The following is a 19,766-nucleotide window of genomic DNA, read 5'->3' as shown; positions in this document are numbered from 1 at the left end:
TACCCCAATACATTTAATTTTTTAAAAAGGAATGTTTTCAGTAGTAAGCACTCCTTTGGATCTGTGTATTATTTCTCAGCTTCCCAAGCCCTTACACCCTCTTTTGTTTCCTACAACGCTCCTTTGAGGGAGCTCTTATTACCTGTGCCTAGAAATGGGGAAAAAAGTGACCTTGCTTGTCCAAGATTGCCCAGGCCATGAGGGAAGAATGTGGATTCAAAGCCAGGCCTTTGTCTTAGGTATGAGGTTCTCTCTACCGTATCACCCTGCTTGTTCGCAAACCCTCGCTGGCCCTGCCAAACTCCACGTTCAGCCCAACCTCTGGGCTTCCCACGCTGGGATCAGCCAGGAGGTCTTACAACGAGCAGACGTGTGGTCTTCAGACAAAGCAGGTGCCGAGTGACAGCTGCACTTCTCCCTTGCACCACAAACTCCTGCCACACTCCAGGCTGGGGGCCGCTGGGCCAGGCCCCCACTCTTTGGCTTGATGAGATGCTAGTGAAGGGGATGCTGTAGCTGGTTTTGACACACGTACAAGAATCACTCTCTTCCACAAGGCTGTGAGCTTTCCAAAGGCCACTGTTATTTGTGTACACGCAAAAGATGACAGCATCAGAAATGATAGCAGAGTCTGGAGATGCTGCTAGAAGGTCACTTTTTAGAGAACTAGGGCATCCACAGGGAAAGTTGAGAACTTAAAGCTCACTTAGCTGGGATTATGTTTTCTTATAGGTGATGGTAACTATGGACAACCGTGAGCTGTCAAGTGGCCAGGGTGATACTTGTAATGTTGTGAAAGGCGAGTGGCTAAAAGTTTAGAGCATTTAGTGCTTATTATAAAAGTAATTAACATTCACTGTGGAAAATATAGAAGTAAATACAGATGAAGATGAAAAAGCACCTTAATCCTACTACCCAGAAGTGTTCTCTTTTCAGACTTCCCTTCTACTCATACTTACAGGCATGTGCTCTACAGAGAACATTTTCATAAGGCAAATTAAACAGAGTCCAATTAATTATGTTTGTATTGCGTTGATTATAACAGGATTCCAATCAGGAGCCAGCCTTCCAAGATCTGTCAAACAGCTGCCCTGGTAAAGCTGAGGAGCACATGGTGGCCTTGTTGGTCTGACTGTGTTTCCTGTTAAGTGTTACTTTGTTGTTCACCACTGAGCTGTAAGGTCAAGGCCACTGGCTCCTGAGTAGGCCATCCCAAAAGTACATGAGGTTTTGTTGGGCTTTTGCCCATTGTGGTCAACTAGTTTATTTTTTCCTTGCAATAAAAAAGACACTTATAGCTACAGAAACACTTTAATTATTGAAATTATTGCAGGAAAAATACCTTTGTTATTGTGAGTCTAAAATTTCTAGCATTTGAGCCACTTTTTTTTTTCCCATTGAAATAATTGTTTTTCATTTTAATATGATGTTTGAAACACATGGTTTTTTAGGAATTAATGAAATAAAGCACAACAGGCTCTCTCTCTTTTTATATACACATACACACACGTATGTGTGTGTATGTGTATATGTGTATATAATTTTAAGAAGAAAATTAGGAGCATATTGTACATACAATCTTATATTTCGCATGCTTAATAGCACATTGTAAAGATTTCCCAAAGCATTAAATATTCTTCAAAAATATGATTTTTAATACCTAAAGTATGCTACCATATGGATGTAACATACATTATTGATCTCCTCCCCTGTCCAACATTTTAAATTGTTCCCAATTTTTTCTATTATAAAAAAATGCTGTGACAAACAATAACTCTCTGTGTACATCTCTCATTTTCTTACAATAAATTTAGAACCTTAATTACCTTCCTAAGGTTTTCATGAGTATTATTGATAGTGTATATAAATCCCCCAATACAACGCTTGGCACACAGCAGGCATTTGATAGTTGGTAGCTACCGTGTTTCCCCCCAAATAAGACCTAGCCAGACAATCAGCTCTAATGCGTCTTTTGGAGCAAAAATTAATATAAGACCCGGTCTTATTTTACTATAAGAAAATTAATTTACTTATAGTAAAATAAGACCGGGTCTTACATAGTATAAGATCGGGTCTTATTTTGCTATAAGAAAAATATTTTACTTATAGTAAAATAAGACTGGGTCTTATATTAATTTTTGTTCCAAAAGACGCATTAGAGCTGATTGTCCGGCTAGGTCTTATTTTCGGGGAAACACGGTATAAGTAAGAAATCAAGTACCTAAGAGAACAGACCGATTCTGTCGGAGTAGAGAGTTAGGAGAGAAATGTGCTCCACTTCATCAGGGATGATGTCACTGAACAGTTTGGGGTAAAGAGAATGAAAAATGGGGTTGTTTTTGCTCCCAGGGGCACAAGGGCCTGCCAATACCTAGAATGAAATGATTCTCGATTTGAACCCTATACAACATGACTACCCTCCGCATAGTAGGCTCTCCCTTGTGCTTGGAGACCCACTGTGAACTCACTTAGCTTAATCATGTGGAGAGGGAGACTTTGAATGACATTGATGACACTCTTGATTCAGGACCTTCATGCAGCGGAAAACTGTGATCAGAGAACAAACAACATAAATCACTGTGTTCTCAAAGATTATTTATTAGCTATTCTCACTCATGGCAAGAAGAAATAAAAAAGTAAATAAAATTGAAATAACATAAGTTGAAAATCCAACAACATTTCTTCCCCAAGGAGTTCAGCTGGACTCTACAAACTGGACCCCTAGGAGCTTGCTGTTCGCAGCTTACTTACAGGGGAACTCATTAAACGAAGACATTAAGAAACATCCTAATTTCTTCTAAGGTCCAGGGTCTGACATGGTGCAATGAGAAAGTCAGGAGGGTGCGTTTTTTTTAAACAAAGACTAGAATGCTTATGAGTGTAAGAGCGACAGCCCATCTGAGCCACACGGTTACAGCAGAGCAGGCGGGGCTCCCCTTGGAATGAGCCTTCCCAGTCTAGACAATTCCATCGCAGGTCCTTGGGGATGGCCGACCTCTGCTCTTTGATGGAGGATTTGCTTTCCCGGAAGTCTGTCCCCTGGAGCTGGCTCGGATGAATAGGGGATAACGAGGTGCTGGGGTGCAGCGGGGAGGTAAGAGCTGTGGAGGCTACAACCATGAGACCAGTTTTCTGACGTGGGCCACTGCTGGTGCCGGAGGCCCTCCCCAGAGAGGAAGCCATCTTTACACCTGTGGCAGGTAACGTGAGCACGGCGTCTCCTGCGATGCACGTGTGGAAGGTCGGCATTTGTGTGGATGCTCACACTCTGGGCTGGCTGTTAAAACCCTGGCTCACTGGGAACCGCAGCCATACTGTTTGTTCTTTCTCACAAAATGAAAGCCTATCAATTTAAAATCAATTTATGTTTGGTCCAAGAAAGCCTGGCTCTGAAAAGGATTTCCATTCTGTGGGGACCGAAGGCGAAGGACACTGTTTCCTTTTTTTCTTGCTCTTCAAACACCTGTTTGCTAGCCCCCCAGATGATGTCTGAGAGTTTGTCCTTACGATGCCTGTCTCCGGGAGGGAAAAGGCCCCAAGCACCAGAATGTGCAGGCTGCTCCTTGTCCCTGGGTGGCCTCAGGACAGTGACCCACGGGGTGGGAGAGCTACAGCACCTGATCACAAAGGACGTCCCTGCAGTGTCTCTCAAGGGCATCAGACACCCCCCGGGGGCCTGGTGCCAGACGCATCCTTTTCCTTCCTCCAGATCCAGAGGCCCGAGGACATGGCAGGTGAGAATGGACCTAGACTTCCGGGATAGGGGTATTGCAGTTTCCGTGGTAGATCCTGACATGGCCCTCGCACCGGAAGTAGGCCTCGAAGACGTCACTATAGCCATGGTCCCTCCACCAGGTGCAAAGCTGCCGGTTCCAGGTACAGTCCAGCACGTGGAAGAGCTCGGGATGCTCCATGCCAATCATGGTGAAGAAGTCCTGGTCCCCGAGGTGGCCTCGGAAGTGGTACTTGTCGGCCAGCTGCTGCACCTGCGCCGGCTCCAGCAGGTGGCTGTAGAGAGGGGACTGGCGCATGGCCTCCAGGTTCAGCAGCATCACCCCACTGTTGAAGCCAGGGAGTCCCTCGGGGGGAGGGCCCCCAACCCGGGTCTTGGGGTTCTCCTGGCGGAACTGCCAGAATGTGTGCCTGAGAAGGGGAAAGAGAGCAGACTTAGCCTGGTTTGTGGGGGTAAAACAGTTTGCCACCATTATTTCCCTGGGTCTTCACAGCCATCCTGGAGGGAGATACCATCTCACCCCGTTTTATAGCTATGAAAGCCCACACATTCTGAGGTTCAGAATCTGCATTGTCACCAACAAGTGCCAGAGCTGGGACTTGGACCCAGGTCTCCTGAAGTCAACCTCGTGTTCCTCACCCCCCCCCCCCCCCGTCCTATGCTACCACAAGGTGACATCGTTGTCGTCCCCGCCAACACTGCTCTAGGTCAGTTTGTTTACTGCTCACCACACCTGCAGGTGAGCAGGGAGATAGATGACAGTTCACTTCACAGCTGAGGAAACTGACGCACAGAGCTTTGGTAACTTGTCCAAATTCACACAACTAGGGGCATCTGGCTCCAGAGTCCACTTTTTAAGATAGCAACAATCCAGGTGGAACTTTCTACCCCCTTATCTTGAACAGGAGAGGAGAGAGAGAAGGGAGGGGAAGCAATTGTGAATGGCGATCTGATAAAGACGTAGGAAGCTACACATAGCCTGAAACAAACATCATTTTCTGCTTTAGAGCAAGCCTCGTTCATTAAGGCCCCAAGCCTAGCATTTCTGAAACACTGGCCAGGGGCTAGAGGCTTGAAACAACTCAGGGCTTATATCCCTGGGTTAGGTGAAAATCAGCTGTGGAATAGCCAGGTAGAATTATGGCTACTTTAGAGGGACTGTCACCTCCATTTTAAATTCTCTCTAGGCAGATTTAGAAATCTAATCTAGACTCACAGTTCATGGGACGTCAGAGCCAGCCAAGGGGACACTTCGAGGTCCTCTATCCAAATGCTTCCATTGGAAAAGGGAAGGCAGACTCAGAAACCTCCCTGGGGTGACTTGGTTAGAGCACTGGCCATTCTGTTCTCCAGCCTCTCTAGCATCAAGTTCCCGTGTATACTGTAAGGGTGGGGGGCAGCGGGAGGGGGCAGAGACCCGGGCTCCATATCCCCAAAGATGCAGTCACAGCAGAGGAGTCTGTGACTTGGAAGGACGGAGGGCCCCTCCGTCATGGGCAAGGGGCAAAAGTGAGACAGTTCCACATCAGACTGTCTCACCTATTTTTACCAGCGCCACCCCTTCCCTAGAGTTTAGGGTGAGGAATACATCATGGCAAAACCAGCTCTGCTCCCAGCCAGGAAATGCCACCCCTCTGGCCTCTCACAGTGACAGTTCACCTGACCAATCACAGAACAGGGTCTGTGTGGTGAAGTGTACAGCCCAGCAGAAGGAAAACCAGAGACCTGGCCCAGGGTGGGCCACAGTAGACCGTTTTCTAGTTCTAACACATTTCTCCGAGTCTGGGAACGGAGAGACCTTCCTTGAGGTCTCACATATCACAAAGGGCGCCTGGAGTTTGATCCTGGCACGGGGGAAAGCATTCCCTTTGGACATTCTTACACGTGGAACACACAGGTTCATTGTTTGCATTTTGCCATAACTGGACTATGAGTGGAACAGAGCTCTGGCGCCTGCTTGGTGATAACGACCTTGGCACAAATAAGTTTCTCAAGCAAACTGAGATGCTGGAGTCTTTCTAACTGCAAAAGACTGTAGTGATGGGATCGCAGATGGGTTGCAATGCAGTTTGGCAACTGTTTGTTCATCTTACCATATTTCTTCCAAATGGTTAATGTCAGTTCCGGGTTGCAAACCCGCTAAAATTCTACCACACAGACCTGGGCCACCACGCATGGTAGAGGGGGGGACCCTCTAGTTAGGGGAGTATGCTGGATTCACGCCTCAGGGGTGAGAACAGAAGCATTCACCAGGAGGAGAGACCGGGGACAAAAGAGCGACGGAGAGGCAAGGCGGTGCCGGCGGAGGTCTTGGTCGCCTCCTAAGCCATCGAGCCACCCATGTGTACCTCCCCCAGGTTTCTTCTCCTTCCTTCCCAGAAGACTAGGTGGTTGTCAGGTGAGGGGTCAAGTCAGCCTCTCCTGGGTCTGTGAGGTCTCCCAGGACCACCAGCGCCTGCCTCTGCTTTGTAAGCACCTCACACGTGCCGGACAGCAGGGCCTCAGGAACGATGGGCTGAATGACCAAGAATGGTGAAAGGTCGGTATGGCTCAGGCCTCACAGGCTTCTATGTCATCTGCAATCAGGGGCAGGAAAGCATCAGGACACAAAGTGGCAGCTGCAGAAAGAAAACCTGCTGCTTCACTGAGCATGCAATTCACTACTGCTCGATCTATTTGGGGTAGGAGAGGAGCAGGGAACCACGAGAGGGTGCTCAGATGTTTTAAAACGGTTCAGAAGGGTTTATACTCTTGAGAAAGCTAGAGAGCAGAGAGGCCACGGCACCCTTACCAAGCTCAGCAGGGAAGCTCCCCCAAATCTTCCCTGCCTACGCAAGAGTGACCTGACATTGAACTTAAAGGGGACCACAGGTAGAGAAAGAAGGACAAAAAATCCTTCCTGGCGGAGACCGTAACCCAGGTGCCCCTTTGGGAACATAATGACTGGCACCACCGCTCAGTCAGGACGAAGGGGCATTTTATAACAAAGAGGCAGAAAAAACCAGGTCTGGGACACCAGCACATTATGATTTGTAAGGAGAAGCAACGGAGAGACAGGAAATTATAAATGTAAGCTGCTCAGGGTGTCTGCTGAAGCAAACACAGCCTGAAAATAAAGCAATAATTCTCTAAGATTATTTTGAGGGTGCCCTTGTTCAAAGCATTCCTACTACCCCAAAATGAACCCAGAAAATAACTTAGAGCAATGCAGGGTTTCTCTGGCCTCCATGTCCGCTGGTTCTCGTGCAGGAATTCCACCAGCCTGAGGCAGAGACAATGACACGGAACGTGGAAGGGATTAGGGCTCACGTAAGGGGCCCTGATCCCATGCGACACGGACTGACAAGGTGGCACCACCAATGTCTCACCCGCTGCAGCACAAGGAGCAGTGCAAAGCCCTCTGACTTTCTCTATCTCCACCCCTTCTCCCGGCAGCACGCAGACATCATTGTCTGCATTTTAACAGGGAGGGAACAGAGGTCCTCAGTTTCTCAGGGGTGAGGCATCGACTCGAACCCAGGCCTTCTGATCTCGAGGTCTCTTTCATCTTTGCCTCAGATTCCACGGGCTAATGTTCCAAGGTGCAGTACTTAGATTTCAGTCTTTTTTCTGAATTTGGCTGGCACACCCCAAGGCCAGGGGCACTGGGGACCAGGCCATCAGATGATGACACTGCTGCAGGCGCTTCACTGATTCAGGGGTCCGACTCAAGAGCCACTCTGAGGCAGGCCAGAGAGGGCCCCACCATTGTCCTTCTCACGGGGGCTGGGGCTGACCACACACACACACACACACACACAGAGACACACACACACACACAGACTCAAACAGATACACACACACACAACACACACTGTACCAAAAATATCTATACACGTTTTAAGAAAGGAAAACACTTATTAAAATTGTAATACTCAATATATTCTGATAACAAAAGATGAATACAAGTCACGTGTGACTTCTGCAATTACAAGAGGTGCTCAAAGTGGTTACCATCAGCGTCCAGACACTTCTGATTACGGCGAACTACTGCTTGGGCATACTAGATAACATCTCTTAAAATATGAATACATTTTTTGGGGCACCCCCAATACATATATATATTCCCTCCCCCCAGCCCCCACAGGATACTGCTAGTGGCCCATGCTGAGGCTGCAGGAAACCTCTGTATGAAAACAGACCTGGTTCCGAGCCCTGGAGTTCCAGAAATTTCTCTGATTAACCTCCCATGCCCACAAGCCCATGTTGCCCTAATTGTCTAGATTTTGGCCCCTGCAGGGGCTTGCTCTGTCCTCCACTGTCACCTGGAGACCCACACTAGAGAGGATAAGGTTTCTCTTCCTTTAGAAATAACTTCCAACTGCACACCAAGCCCCCATGCAGATGGTCCACTGTAAACACTAACTCTGTCCAGAAGTCAGTGAGGCTTATCGGGAAAATACAAATTAAGACCCTTCAAGCACATTTTTCTAGTTATAAGTGGTGAATTTTATAAATGTTTTATATCAAGTATATGCTCATAAATAATCATAAAAGACTATTAAAAAACAGCAAACTAGTTTTCATGAAGAAAACCCATCTTTAGGGGAAGGGGTGTTTGAAATAATTTTGAAACGCAGTCACTTCCTCCTTCAGGTCTCTCCCTGATGATCACTGCCAAGGTCACTCGAACAAGTCTCCCCACTAAAGACCCTGGCCAGAGAATCTGTAACTCGTGTTCTCCAGAAAAGAATACACAGTGCCACGAAGAATTCCTTTCTCCTGCTCCCACCACCCCAAATCAGAGGCCCTTTTGCCTCCCTGTCTCTTCATGATTTTTTTCTCCTGTGTCGGCCTTTCTCAGCTCCTAAGGCTCAGGGTTTTCCATTTTCACTTCCAAGAGGAAAGAAACAAGGATGGGAGTACACACAGAGCCTTGAGCAACTGCACAAGGTTCCCCAGGAAGGTTCTAGAAGCCTGTGCTGACTCAGGCTGAGTTCAAGCTGTAAGGTCTCAGGCTCTGTGTGAGGTCTGAGATTCACAAAGAGAACACAGTATGCAGCACATCTCCTTGCCGTGGCTCACCCCTGGGATGTTCATCAGAGTTGAGTGCAAAGTCCCTACTGAGCCAGCAAGGCTGGGCCTCCTCCTGGAGGAAGCGCGCCGTGTGGATGCTGTCTAATCAGCGGAGGCCGGAATCCGGAAACTATTTCCCTTATGCCCATGCTTTGCGTACCAGGCCCAATTAGCTCTTGTTTGACTTGGAAGGGACCCTGTTTTCCAGGCCTCTGAGAGGAAAGGCCCCGAGAGAAGAGCGATGCTGGACAGCAGCCCAGCGTTCCATCCACCCCAGGTCCTGTGAGGTGACCTGGGGACAGTTCTGGGTGATGTGGGGCTGATTTCAGAGCAGTGACACTGCGTCACCATCCTGCCTGGAGCTGAGGCTGAAGTTCTGTGAGACGGATGTGGACTCTTCAGTTCTTTGGGCAGTCACTATCCTGTGGTATCACACTGGAGAGGGCATGGACTGCCTGGAATTGTGGGGCCACCGCAAAGCTTTCAAATGTGCCCAGAGTCACAACTGATCCTTATTAGGATCTCTTGCTTGCAAAGCCTGAAGCAGAGAAGAAGACTTAGGTCTCTAGCTCTGCTGGACAGAGAGGGTAAGAAATGTTCCCAAAGTCACACAGGCTATTGAGTGGCAGGATCGAGAGAAGCCCCTCATAGAATCATAGCCTACCAGAGCCTGAAGACACTCAGAGATTCCTAGTTCATGTTCCCATTTTACAGATAAGGAAGCTGAGGCTCAGAAAGCACCCTGCCCACAGTCACACCTCAGAAAGGGCAACCCCACAACTCCAGGCCAATCGTTTGTGCTTTCCCACAAATGCCTCTGCTCAGAGAAGGCAACTGTTCCCTCCCACTCCCAAAACAGGCCCTGTGGCAAGGTGCACAGTGCCACTCAGACAATGCCAGCCTTTCAGGAGGCACAGAGTGTGTGCTTTCTGACCTGGCAGGGACTACCTCCTCCAAGCTCAACGCACCTGCTGCTGGAAGGGGAGCTGCATGCAAATGACCAATGGGCCTTGCTTGGGGCAACAGGAGTTAAATAAAGCGGGTGGAAGGCGTGTGCTGGCCCTTGTTTGCAAGACCTCATAAGAAACAGTTGTTTGCTTTCAAACACCAGCCCTGTTTGCAGGCCAACAACTGTGTATCCAAACCACAGTCTGCCCAGAACTGAGAAAAGAGGGCAAATGGGGGTCTGAGGCAGGGCCCTCTGCTTCACAGCCTGAGAGGACCCTGGGCAGAGCTGGGAGGCAGTCCTTGGTGCTAGAATCGGGTTGCCTGGCAGGAGAGGACCTCTGGGGTATTGAACTCCAACAAAGACCCTGTGGGGGAGGCACACTGCAGGGTTTCCCCGAGGCCCTCCCCCTCCTTCCAGAAGGAACCAGCATCAGGGCCTCCTGCCCACCCCTCCTTCCCCTCCTGGCCCAGCCTCACTGGAGCCTCTCCCTGCACCAGAGGCTGTGGAATACTCCTGCGCTGTAAAATCCTGGCATCTCTGCACTGCCTGCCCCAGTCTGAGAGTACAGGGGTTCACGGAAGTGAGATGACCCAAGAAAAGTCTGGGGAACAGGGGCAGGGAGAAAGGATGTATTCATTTTCTGAGGCTGTATTCCCAAAGTCTATGTTTTTTTTCCTAACTATGCCATATTAGAGCCTTCGGCTGGGGGCGGGAGGTCCCCACAGGGCGCTGGGGAAGCTGTTACACGAGCCACGCTTTCTAGAGAGCTACCTGTTACGACCCGTACAGTGTGCCCTTCCTTTTTGCCTCCAAGACCACTGAGCTCTCATATTGGTTTCCTAGGGCTGCCATAAGAAAGTACCACAAATTGGGCGACTTCAACAACGTGCATTGCTTCTCTCACAGCTCTGGAGGCTGGAAGTCTGAGTTCAAGGTGTTGCAGGGTGGGTCCCTTCCCAGGGCTCTGAGGGAGAAATGGGTTCCGTGCCTCTCCCCAGCTTCTGGTGGTTTGCTGGCAACCTTTGGCATTCCCTGCAGAAGCATCACCCCCGTATCTGCCTTGGTCTTCATGTGGCATTCTCCTTGTGTGCACGTCTGTGTTCCAATCTCCTCCTTTTATAAAGACACCGTCACATATTGGATGGGGGCCCACCCTGCTCTGGTACGATCTCGTCTTAACTAATGACACCTGCAGCGACCCAATTTCCAAATAAGGCCCCATTCTGAGGCACGGGGGGGTTAGGATTTCAACATGTGAATGTGGGGTGGGGGAGACCCAATTCAGCCCACAACACTCTCCAACAATGAAGACGGAGGAAAACAGCACAGCTCATCTTCACCTGTGTTCTCACTGTGCAGACTCAGAGAACACCTGTGGGGTCCAGAACTGCCTCTGACCAATCCCCTGACCCCCGCTGCCCACAGTGGGCTGAGACAGACAGCCAGGATGGGTGAGTGGCGGTGGCTGGACACAGTGGCTGCGGAGAAAAGCAGAGATTCAGAAATGCAGGGACGGGGGTGCGTGCTGGCCAGCAGGGATGCCCAAACGTCCACACTGCTATGTCTCCTTGTTCTTAGTGAGACATGCAGGAGAGCACACTAAGTTGAGAGAAGAAATTACTCAGTGGTCAGCCAAATATTTAACAGAGCACCTACCACCCCCAACTGATATGGAGGCAAGTAGAACACCCGTGCTCTCAAAACACTGGTGGTCTACAAGCAGATGAGACCCCACCGTGAATCCATCAACAGTGGCAGCCATGAGATAAAAGGGCATCTGCATTTGGAACCCACAGGCCTGGGCAAAGAACCAGCTGTGTGAGCCACTGCCTCTCAGGGCCTTGGCTTGCTCCTCGATAACATGGGGACGGGGAGGAGAAACCCCGTAGGGCTGCCATGGGCCTCTAAGGGGAAAATGCACGCAGACACCCTGCCCAGGGCCACGCACATGAGGCGTGGCCCTGTCACTGTGGGCGCACAGCCTCAGAAAGGCCGATTCCCTCCCTGCCCGGGCTCTGCTCAGGGTGCGGTCGTACCTCAGAGACCAGCCCTCGTCCAACCAGCCAGCTGTGTGGAGGTTTCTGTTTCGACAGGGCTTCCTGCTTCAGGGAGCCTGGAACAGTAAAGCTGACCCACACTGTCTGTCTCCTTCACAAGGCTCCACCAGCGATGACCACCTCTGTGGGACTCTGTAAATCCTATTTCATGGAAGGTTGAACAGCCCTGTCAGTACGGCGTCTGACCTGCCACAGGATGCTCTGGCCAATTCTGAAGGCCGGGGGCTCTTTTCTGCAGAGCCCTCGGGAAGGGCTTTCAGTCAGCCCGCGGCCTCCCATGACGTGGCACCCCCAGGACACGGAGCCCTCAGGAGGGGGTGTGGGGCCTTTTCTAAAGCCACGGTCTTCTCCTCCTGAACCCCGGGAGCGGGTGTGTCACCTCGCCTGCTGTTGCCCAAGCCCAGCCGGCCTGAACATCTTGGCTACCTGGGCTGCCTCCCACACCTGCCACCCCAGAGCTGTGAACACAGGTGGGTGAGGCGGGGGGTTCACTGTCACTCAATCGCACAGCCGGCTTTGGAGCGTGGCTGTGCCGGAACTGGGCTAGGCCCTGGAGGGGTGTATGGGGAGGGAGTGGGGAGGAACAAGGGACAGAGATGATGGAGGAAGAAGCATTAGAGGGCACGACCAGACAGATGCAGCTTGGAGGGGCTTCAAGCCTGGGTTACTACAGAGATGGCGGAGCCGATGACAGCCATGGCAAGGCTGGCAGGAGGAAAAGGAGAATGACCCGTTAGTCTCGAACAGGTGCCAGTGAGAAGAAGAGCGACCTGGAAAGGCCCAGCAGGTGGCTGCATGTAGGCCACAAACATAGAGTGCGAAGCAGGTCTGACAGAATTCTGGAGAGTTCCGACAGATATGGGATGGAAGAAGAGAAGCCAGGAAAGACGTAGGACCGTGGAGCAGCCCAGCCACCTGTCCCCACACTGACGTCCTGAGCGGCCAGTACCGCCTCAGGCAGTGGGTCCTGTCTGCAGTGGGAACCCCGAGGAGCCCCGAGGAGCCACACAGACCTCCAGCTGGACCTGCAGGCCGACGGCACCCACCCTAATGCCTGGGCCCCAGCCCTGTGACCCAGGCCCCCAACATTCCTCCCTACCCTCTCCCCATTGATTCCAGTGGGTCTCCAGGCCTTCTCTCCCCAGCTGCCGCTCTCCGAACCCTCTTACTGATACCAAGTGCCCCTCCATCCTCCACCTTTTATTTGAACACGTATCCGGATGGAATGACATCCTAGACGGTACCTCGGCCCCTCCCTTCCCCAAGTGGAGACCAATCCCACCACCACTGCCCCCCAGACCTCAAAGATGTGCACTGCCTCTCCCCTACCCACACACACTTCCAGAACGGCCCCCACCATCCATTGTAGCAGCAGCATGAGTCTGGCTGCCTCCTTGTGCCTTGTTTGTCACCTCTGCCCAGTGCAGATACCCTCTTCCTCTCGGCTCCATCCCTAAGGACACCCTCAGTAATTTAATGGCCCAGACGATGGCCTCACCTGGGCCTCAGGGCTCTTCCCATCCCATGTGAGCTACCCACTCAGCTCTCCCTGTGAACCTTGCCACCAGCAGGCACTGTTCCAGTGATGGGAACTGAGCTAGAGCCCATCTCACATAATATCCTGCCCTTCCCCCTACGGACCCACTTTCGGCCCCTTGGGGGTCTCTGGGAACACCTCTCCCTGATCTGGATCATCAGTCTCTCCTGGATCCTTCTGGCTTGCCACCCAGTTTAAACTGACCCCCCACCCCCAGCACCTCACCACACAGGAAAACACACAGTGTGGAAAGCTGCAGAGGGTGAGAACTTGGAAATGCTGCAGAAGGCGACTGAGACCTTTGAGACAGTGAGTGGTAGCAACTAAGAGGCCAGACACCTAGCACTGGGGAGACCATGCAGAGGAGGGAACAGGTGGGGAAGGCAGGCGGCACCTCACAACCAAGAGTGGGCAGCGGGAGCGTGGAGCGAGCCTATACGCCGAGGGAAAGCACTGTGTGTGCCCGAGGAGGACAGAACGAAGAGAGGAGAAATGCAAGGTGAACGGCAGGGCGGGAACTTTGAGGAATGAGAAGCATGATAATGGCTAATATGCAGCGAGAGCTTACTATGTGCCAGCCCTCAGTGTATTAACTCATTTAAGGTTTGTAACAAACAAATGAGGGAGGTACTATTACCTCCATGTTACAGATGAGGTAAGCGTGGTAGGAAGACATAAAACATCTGCCTAAGGTCACAGGAGCCAGGCAGAAGAGTCTGCCAAGAAGAGGGAAATCCTGGGATACAGCTGACACTAGAGGACGGACAGAAGCGGGTCTGAGATGGGTGTTAGGAATATTGAAAAAGCTCATTTTTGGTGAACTCTAACTCTCAGGAAGGTAAGAGGTGAAGTAATCTATGGAGATAGAGGGACCAGGGTGCAAAGAAGATTTCAGAAAGAGAAATAGTATTGCATTTGGGAAACACAGTAAGGAATCGACAAAAGATGAATGAAAGGATTTGAGGTCGTGAGTGGAGTCAGGAAACCACGTTGGTAACAGCAACGTGTCTTCATCTGTACGTCTTCAGTGCCTGACATGGACATCGGAGTCACAGCAGGCCCTTGAGAACTCGTAAGTTTCAAATGGGTAAATGAATGGATGGATTAAAGAAGGATTAAACAAAGGAATAAGAAATTGTCAGATGGCAAGATTTCATTTTTTCACGGCCGAGTAGTACTCCATTGTATATATGTACCTCAATTTCTTTACCCAATCGTCTATTGATGGGCTCTTAGGTTATTTCCATATGTTGCCTATTGTGAATAGCGCTGCAGTGCACATAGGGATGCACATACCTTTCTGAATTAGTGTTTTGGATTTCTGTGGATAGATACCCAGAAGTGGAATTGCTGGGTCATTAGGTAGTTCTATTTTAAATTTTTTAAAGAACCTCTGAACAGTTTTCCATAGTGGCTGTACCAATTGGCAATCCCACCAACAGTGTACATGGATGGACCTAAAGGGCATTATGCTAAGTGAAATAAGTCAGACAGAGAAAGACAAATACCATATGATCTCACTTATATGTGGACTCTAAAGAACAAAATAAACAAACAAAATAGAAACAGACTCACAGCTACAGAGAACAAACTGATGGTTGCCAGAGGGGAAGGGGATTAGGGAGCTGGGTGTAAAAGGGGAAGGGATTAAGAAATACAAATTGGTAACTGCAAAACAGTCACAGGGATGTAAAGTACAGCACAGAGAATATAGTCAATAATTTGCAGCAACCATGTATAGTGCCAGGGGTGTACCAGACTAGTCAGGGGGATCACTGCATAGATTATACACATGTCTAACCACTGCACTATACATCAGAAACTAATATAAAATAATATTGAATATCAACTGTAACTGAAAAATATAAATAATTTTAAAAAAGATTGTCCAATCAGATGGCAGACATTTGAAAGAGGAGAATGTTGAATGAAGGTGGAGGAACAACAGTTCAGAAAGGCAGGGGGCAGTGGGCAAGAATGTGCCCTGGGGCCTGTGAGTTGGAGCCATGGGGTCTTCGCTGGAGGGAGCCAGGTCTCACGCAAGGTGAGGACAGAGAAGGCGAGGCAGAAAAGTTGGCCTCACCAGCCCAGGAATGCACTTATGTGATGAGATGCCGGTGTGACAAAGGTCGGTGACGAAGGGGCCCCGACGGTAACCTGACCCAGGGCTGCCCACGGTCCTCTGGACCATGCCCTTCCTAGCACTGGTCCTGGAAGACCTTTGGGCTTCCACGTCCTGGGGCTCATACATCAGTGTTATGGAGCAGCTCAGATGTGGTGGGAGCCCCAGGACCCAATCCAGAGACCGCAGGGCCTGCAGCCAGCAGGCTGGGCTGGTGAGGACCACATGCAGTTGGCCTGGCCTGGGCAGCCAGGCCCCGGCTCAGCTGCACAATCCTGCCTGTGCTCTCCATTGAGGCTAGAGGAGAGACTTTCACCAGGGTGAAGACAAAGCCAGAGAGAGTCACCTTCAGAATTGGCTCAGTGCCCCCAACAGCACCAAGGGACACGAGAGAGAAGTGCCCAGAACACGTGCCGGGGTGCGTTCCAGGACAGTGAGCAGCACGCAGGTGTGTGCAGTAAGAGTGATGAGGAGGGATATGTGTGGAATTTGACCTTGTGACCGGAACGAAGTTCAATCCATCAATCTAGCACCCTTCACCTTCACAGAAGGGGGTGTTCCAACTCAGGAGCCAGCCCTTGGGGAGACTACCCGGGCATGGCTGACCCAGGCACAAAGACAACCGAGCTGCAGCAACGAGTGTTTCTTCTCAAGCCCAGAGGAAAACCGGAGCCCTCGCATTCCATCGACGCCAGCCTGAGGAGCCTCTGTCTGCCCTCCTTACGGTCCTACACACAGTGGCGTGGGTCTCAGTCAAAGGTCAAAACAGTCATCACCACCTTGACACAAACACTGAGAATCTCCTACTTGTCAGGCATACAGCAAGGCTCCACGGGGGAACAGCGACAGGCCACACACGCCCTGCCCCTTGGGAGCCTGTCCAGGGCAGCTGTACTCAGACCTCAGTCTCAGGTGCAAGGGACTCAGCTGGGGTCTTGTTCAAATGCAGATTCCCGTTCAGATCCCGCATTTCTGACAAGCTCCCAGGTAATGTGGATGCTGCAGGCCCAAAGAACATACGCCGAAGAAAAACGAGTATTTTTATTATTTTTACAGAGAGATAAAACACCGTGAAGAATAGCAATGATATCCTTTTATCCTGAAAATGGCCATTAAAGGGGTAGCATACCCACTCACAAATTTTATACGAATTTTATGCTTATGATTGCTATTCCTTCTCACTTTGTCACAGTCCTGGGGGGAGCCCCTGGGAAATTGTTCCTGAAAACAACGCGTTTCACATGCCAGGAGGGAGGGACCAGCTCTGCCACCCTCCATCCCTAGGGATTAGCAATCAGCCTGGGGTGCAGGGGGAGGCAGGGCAGGGAGGCAGGTGTATATTAGTTTTCCTGCCTCCAGAAACATCCTGGTGCCTGATGGGGTTAAGAATGCAGATTCTGGGGCCAGTCTGGGTTCAAATCCTGGTCCTCTGCTTACTACCCTGGAAAAGGTACTAAAGCTCTCTGTGCTTCAGGCTGCCTGTAGAAACACGTTTGTGGAGAGGATTTTAAAAGGTAACACAGGTAAAATGCACTGTGCAATCAGAGCCATGGACACATGTCACATTGAGTGAGAAGCTGTGTGGATTCTCTGTGGCAAACACAAGCTTCCCCAACCTTGTCTATGGCAGGCAGGAGGCCCTGAAGCCGGTTCACCTGACTCTCACGCACCACCTGGGTGACCTTGGGCAAGTCACTTCCCCTTCCGGGACCTCAGTGCTTTCATCTGTTAAATTGATTAATCAGCCCTAGAATTCTCCTCTGAATTCTGAAAGCCTATCGTTCTAAGCCTGAATGATCACCAAACTCCAATAACTAATCTCTCTGTAAATAATCACCAGTGTATGAGTACAATGTGGATTTTTCTTTTTTTTCAGTTACTCGCATTTGTTTCAAAAACCCATTTCCATGTATGAACAAAGCCCCACCACTTGTGGTAAGTCTTTCTGTGAGCCACAGTCTGTATGGTGACAGCCTGGCAGAGTCCAGGATGGATGTGATGAGAGCTCGCCCATCTCGGGCTTGTTCTGCCCATTCTGGCCGGGGCTGGCTGGGAGTTTAAGTTCAGGCTCCCGGGCCTGTCAGAGCTGCCCCTTTGGCTGTGGTAATGACACAACCGCTGTGAGCTCTATCTAGGCTGAGACAGGCCCTGCAGCGCTGGGTGGGCTCGCCGCCGCCTCCCCAGGGCGGGCAGGGGCAGCCCCGCGACTCACCTCCACCTCCTGCTGCGTAGGCTTTCTAAACTACAACCCCGTGACGCACTAAGACACAGAAAGACTGAAAGACCGCTGCTGACTTTTGAAGCCTCTCCGCACCCCAGGGCTGCCAGGGCCTGGGCACAGAGGCAGCTGCATTAGAGGTCGTTTATATAAACAGAACACACCTGAGCAAAGTGTCCCTGGCCTCCAGCCCACCTAGACACCTAGCGTGTCCCCAGCCCGCCCAGCAGCTGCAGAGCTTGGTAATCCACTGCTCTGTCTTTGCTTTTTTTTTTTTTTTTTCTTTTCTTTCTTTTTTCTTTTTTTAAGAAAGAAAAAAAAGAAGACAATCCACAGTGCAAACTGTCCTCCTGACAGGCCAGCTCAGATCACAATCGTGCTGGGCTGGATCAAGGGCACCATTACCAGGGCTTTTCATCAGAACGGCCTGGTTCAGAGAATAAGCAGCTCCTCCATGGCGGCCTGGAGTCTCAGCTGCTCCCCTGTGCCTCAGTTAACTGCTGGAACTGAGGCTCCTTCCTGGTCTCGAAGCATGCCAGGGGTCTCAGCAGAGACCCTAGACTTGCAGGGTAGAGTCTATCTAATTCCACCCGACGAGCACAGCAGTTCAGAGCAGGGGCTGAGGAGCAAGGCCTGGACTCCCATCTCGGGGCTGCCCCTTCTAGAGGTGGGGCCTACAGCCAGCTACTCGACTCTCTAAATTGTGATCATCTGTAAAACTGAGAGAATGAGATCATTTTTAGGGGCTCTCATGAGGCTTACATAAGAGCCATAAATAAGGGCCAGAGGAGAACCTGGCACAATTATTAATTCAAGAAATGCTTACTAAAAACCTATGTACATACAGTTCTAGGCCCTGGGAGACAACAGGACCTAAGAAAGGCAACTATGATTCCTACCCTCATGGAGCTTAGCGCTGGGACGGGGACAGGCGGATGCAGACCAGTCAGCGTTAGTAAGAGATGGGATGGCATAACAGCGGGGAGCTCTGAAACCCCAAGAGGCTCTTCACCCAGTCTTGGGGGCTTCAAAATAGGCTTCCTGGAGAAACTGGCATCTAAGCCCAGACGTGAAAAGTCAGGTAGGTGAAGAGTGGAGATGGCAGTGAGAGCGCCCGGCCTGACGAGGTGAGATGGGCGGGCGGCATGTGCCAGACCAGGAAGAGTCCTGTGAGGAAGGGCGGAGGCTGGCCTTGACGCGGAGTCACAAAGGGGTGAAAGCGAGGCAGCTCCTGCGTGAGGAAGGTCACTGACGAGAGCGGGATGGCTTGGAAGAAGCAGGGCTGGGAGCAGCGAGACCAGCGGGGCGGGGGCTGCTGCAGTGACCGGGAAGCAGGGATGGAGAGAAGTGGAGGATTCGGGAGACGGTCAGCAGGCACAGGACAAGACCTGAGGACTGACAGATGGATATAGGGGATGAAGGAGGATAAGGAGCTCCATGCTGGGGTTTCTGTCTGGAGCGCTCCAGAACCGGCATAAATGGCAACAGCTGTTTTAATCATTATCACTCACTTGTACGGTGACACTGGCCAAGTCACTTCCCCATCTGGGCCTTGTTCTCCCACGTGTACAACATGGAGGCCTTCCCAGCTCAGATATGCTGTGGCCCTGTGGTCCTTTCTCCGACACAGGACCAGACTGGGAAGATGGGAAAGCAGACAGCTGTGAGATGCTGGCCCGTGTGGCCCATTTACATGTTGCCTTCTTTCCAGATGACTTGGAGCAAACCTGCCTGTCCTGCTTCTTTCAGACCACAGCCACCCTCACCTCACCCAGGGCAGGTGCCACAGAGCTCTTCCTCTGCCTCCCTGCCAAGTCATGCCGATTTCCTAGGGAGATCTTTTTCCCCTTCAAGTTGGAAGTGTACCCCTTAGTCCCTCCTTGGATCTGTGCTGCTCAAGTCTCTTCTCCATGGCATCCAGACAATTCACAAGAATCTCTGCCATGCCTTGGGTGTTCCCTACACAGGCTGAGAAGAATCGGAACTACCTTCCCCTTCTCTCCCCACCTAGCACTCTATTCAGGTCCATGCCCAGGGCTGCCTGGAGCTGGCAGAGTATTGTAGATGAGGAAACCCGGCCCACTGTCCACAGGGC

The 19,766-nt window shown here is 50.9% G+C and overlaps 1 protein-coding gene across 3 annotated transcripts in view; it reads right to left on the bottom strand.

The window, feature by feature from the left end:
• Window positions 1-2,583: 2,583 nt before the first annotated feature.
• Window positions 2,584-19,766, bottom strand: part of XXYLT1 (xyloside xylosyltransferase 1) — a 166,584-nt gene continuing 149,401 nt past the window's right edge. For all 3 annotated transcript variants that reach the window (XM_033089177.1, XM_033089186.1, XM_033089193.1), the window contains exon 4: window positions 2,584-4,143. In XM_033089177.1, the coding sequence (XP_032945068.1) occupies window positions 3,747-4,143 (397 nt within the window). In that variant the 3' untranslated portion in view covers window positions 2,584-3,746. The remainder of the gene's footprint in view (window positions 4,144-19,766) is intronic.

Source organism: Rhinolophus ferrumequinum, chromosome 2 (assembly GCF_004115265.2).
Source record: "Rhinolophus ferrumequinum isolate MPI-CBG mRhiFer1 chromosome 2, mRhiFer1_v1.p, whole genome shotgun sequence".
Taxonomy (NCBI): domain Eukaryota; kingdom Metazoa; phylum Chordata; class Mammalia; order Chiroptera; family Rhinolophidae; genus Rhinolophus; species Rhinolophus ferrumequinum.
Note: the sequence above shows the minus strand (reverse complement) of the source record. Positions and strands in the feature narration are given on the sequence as shown.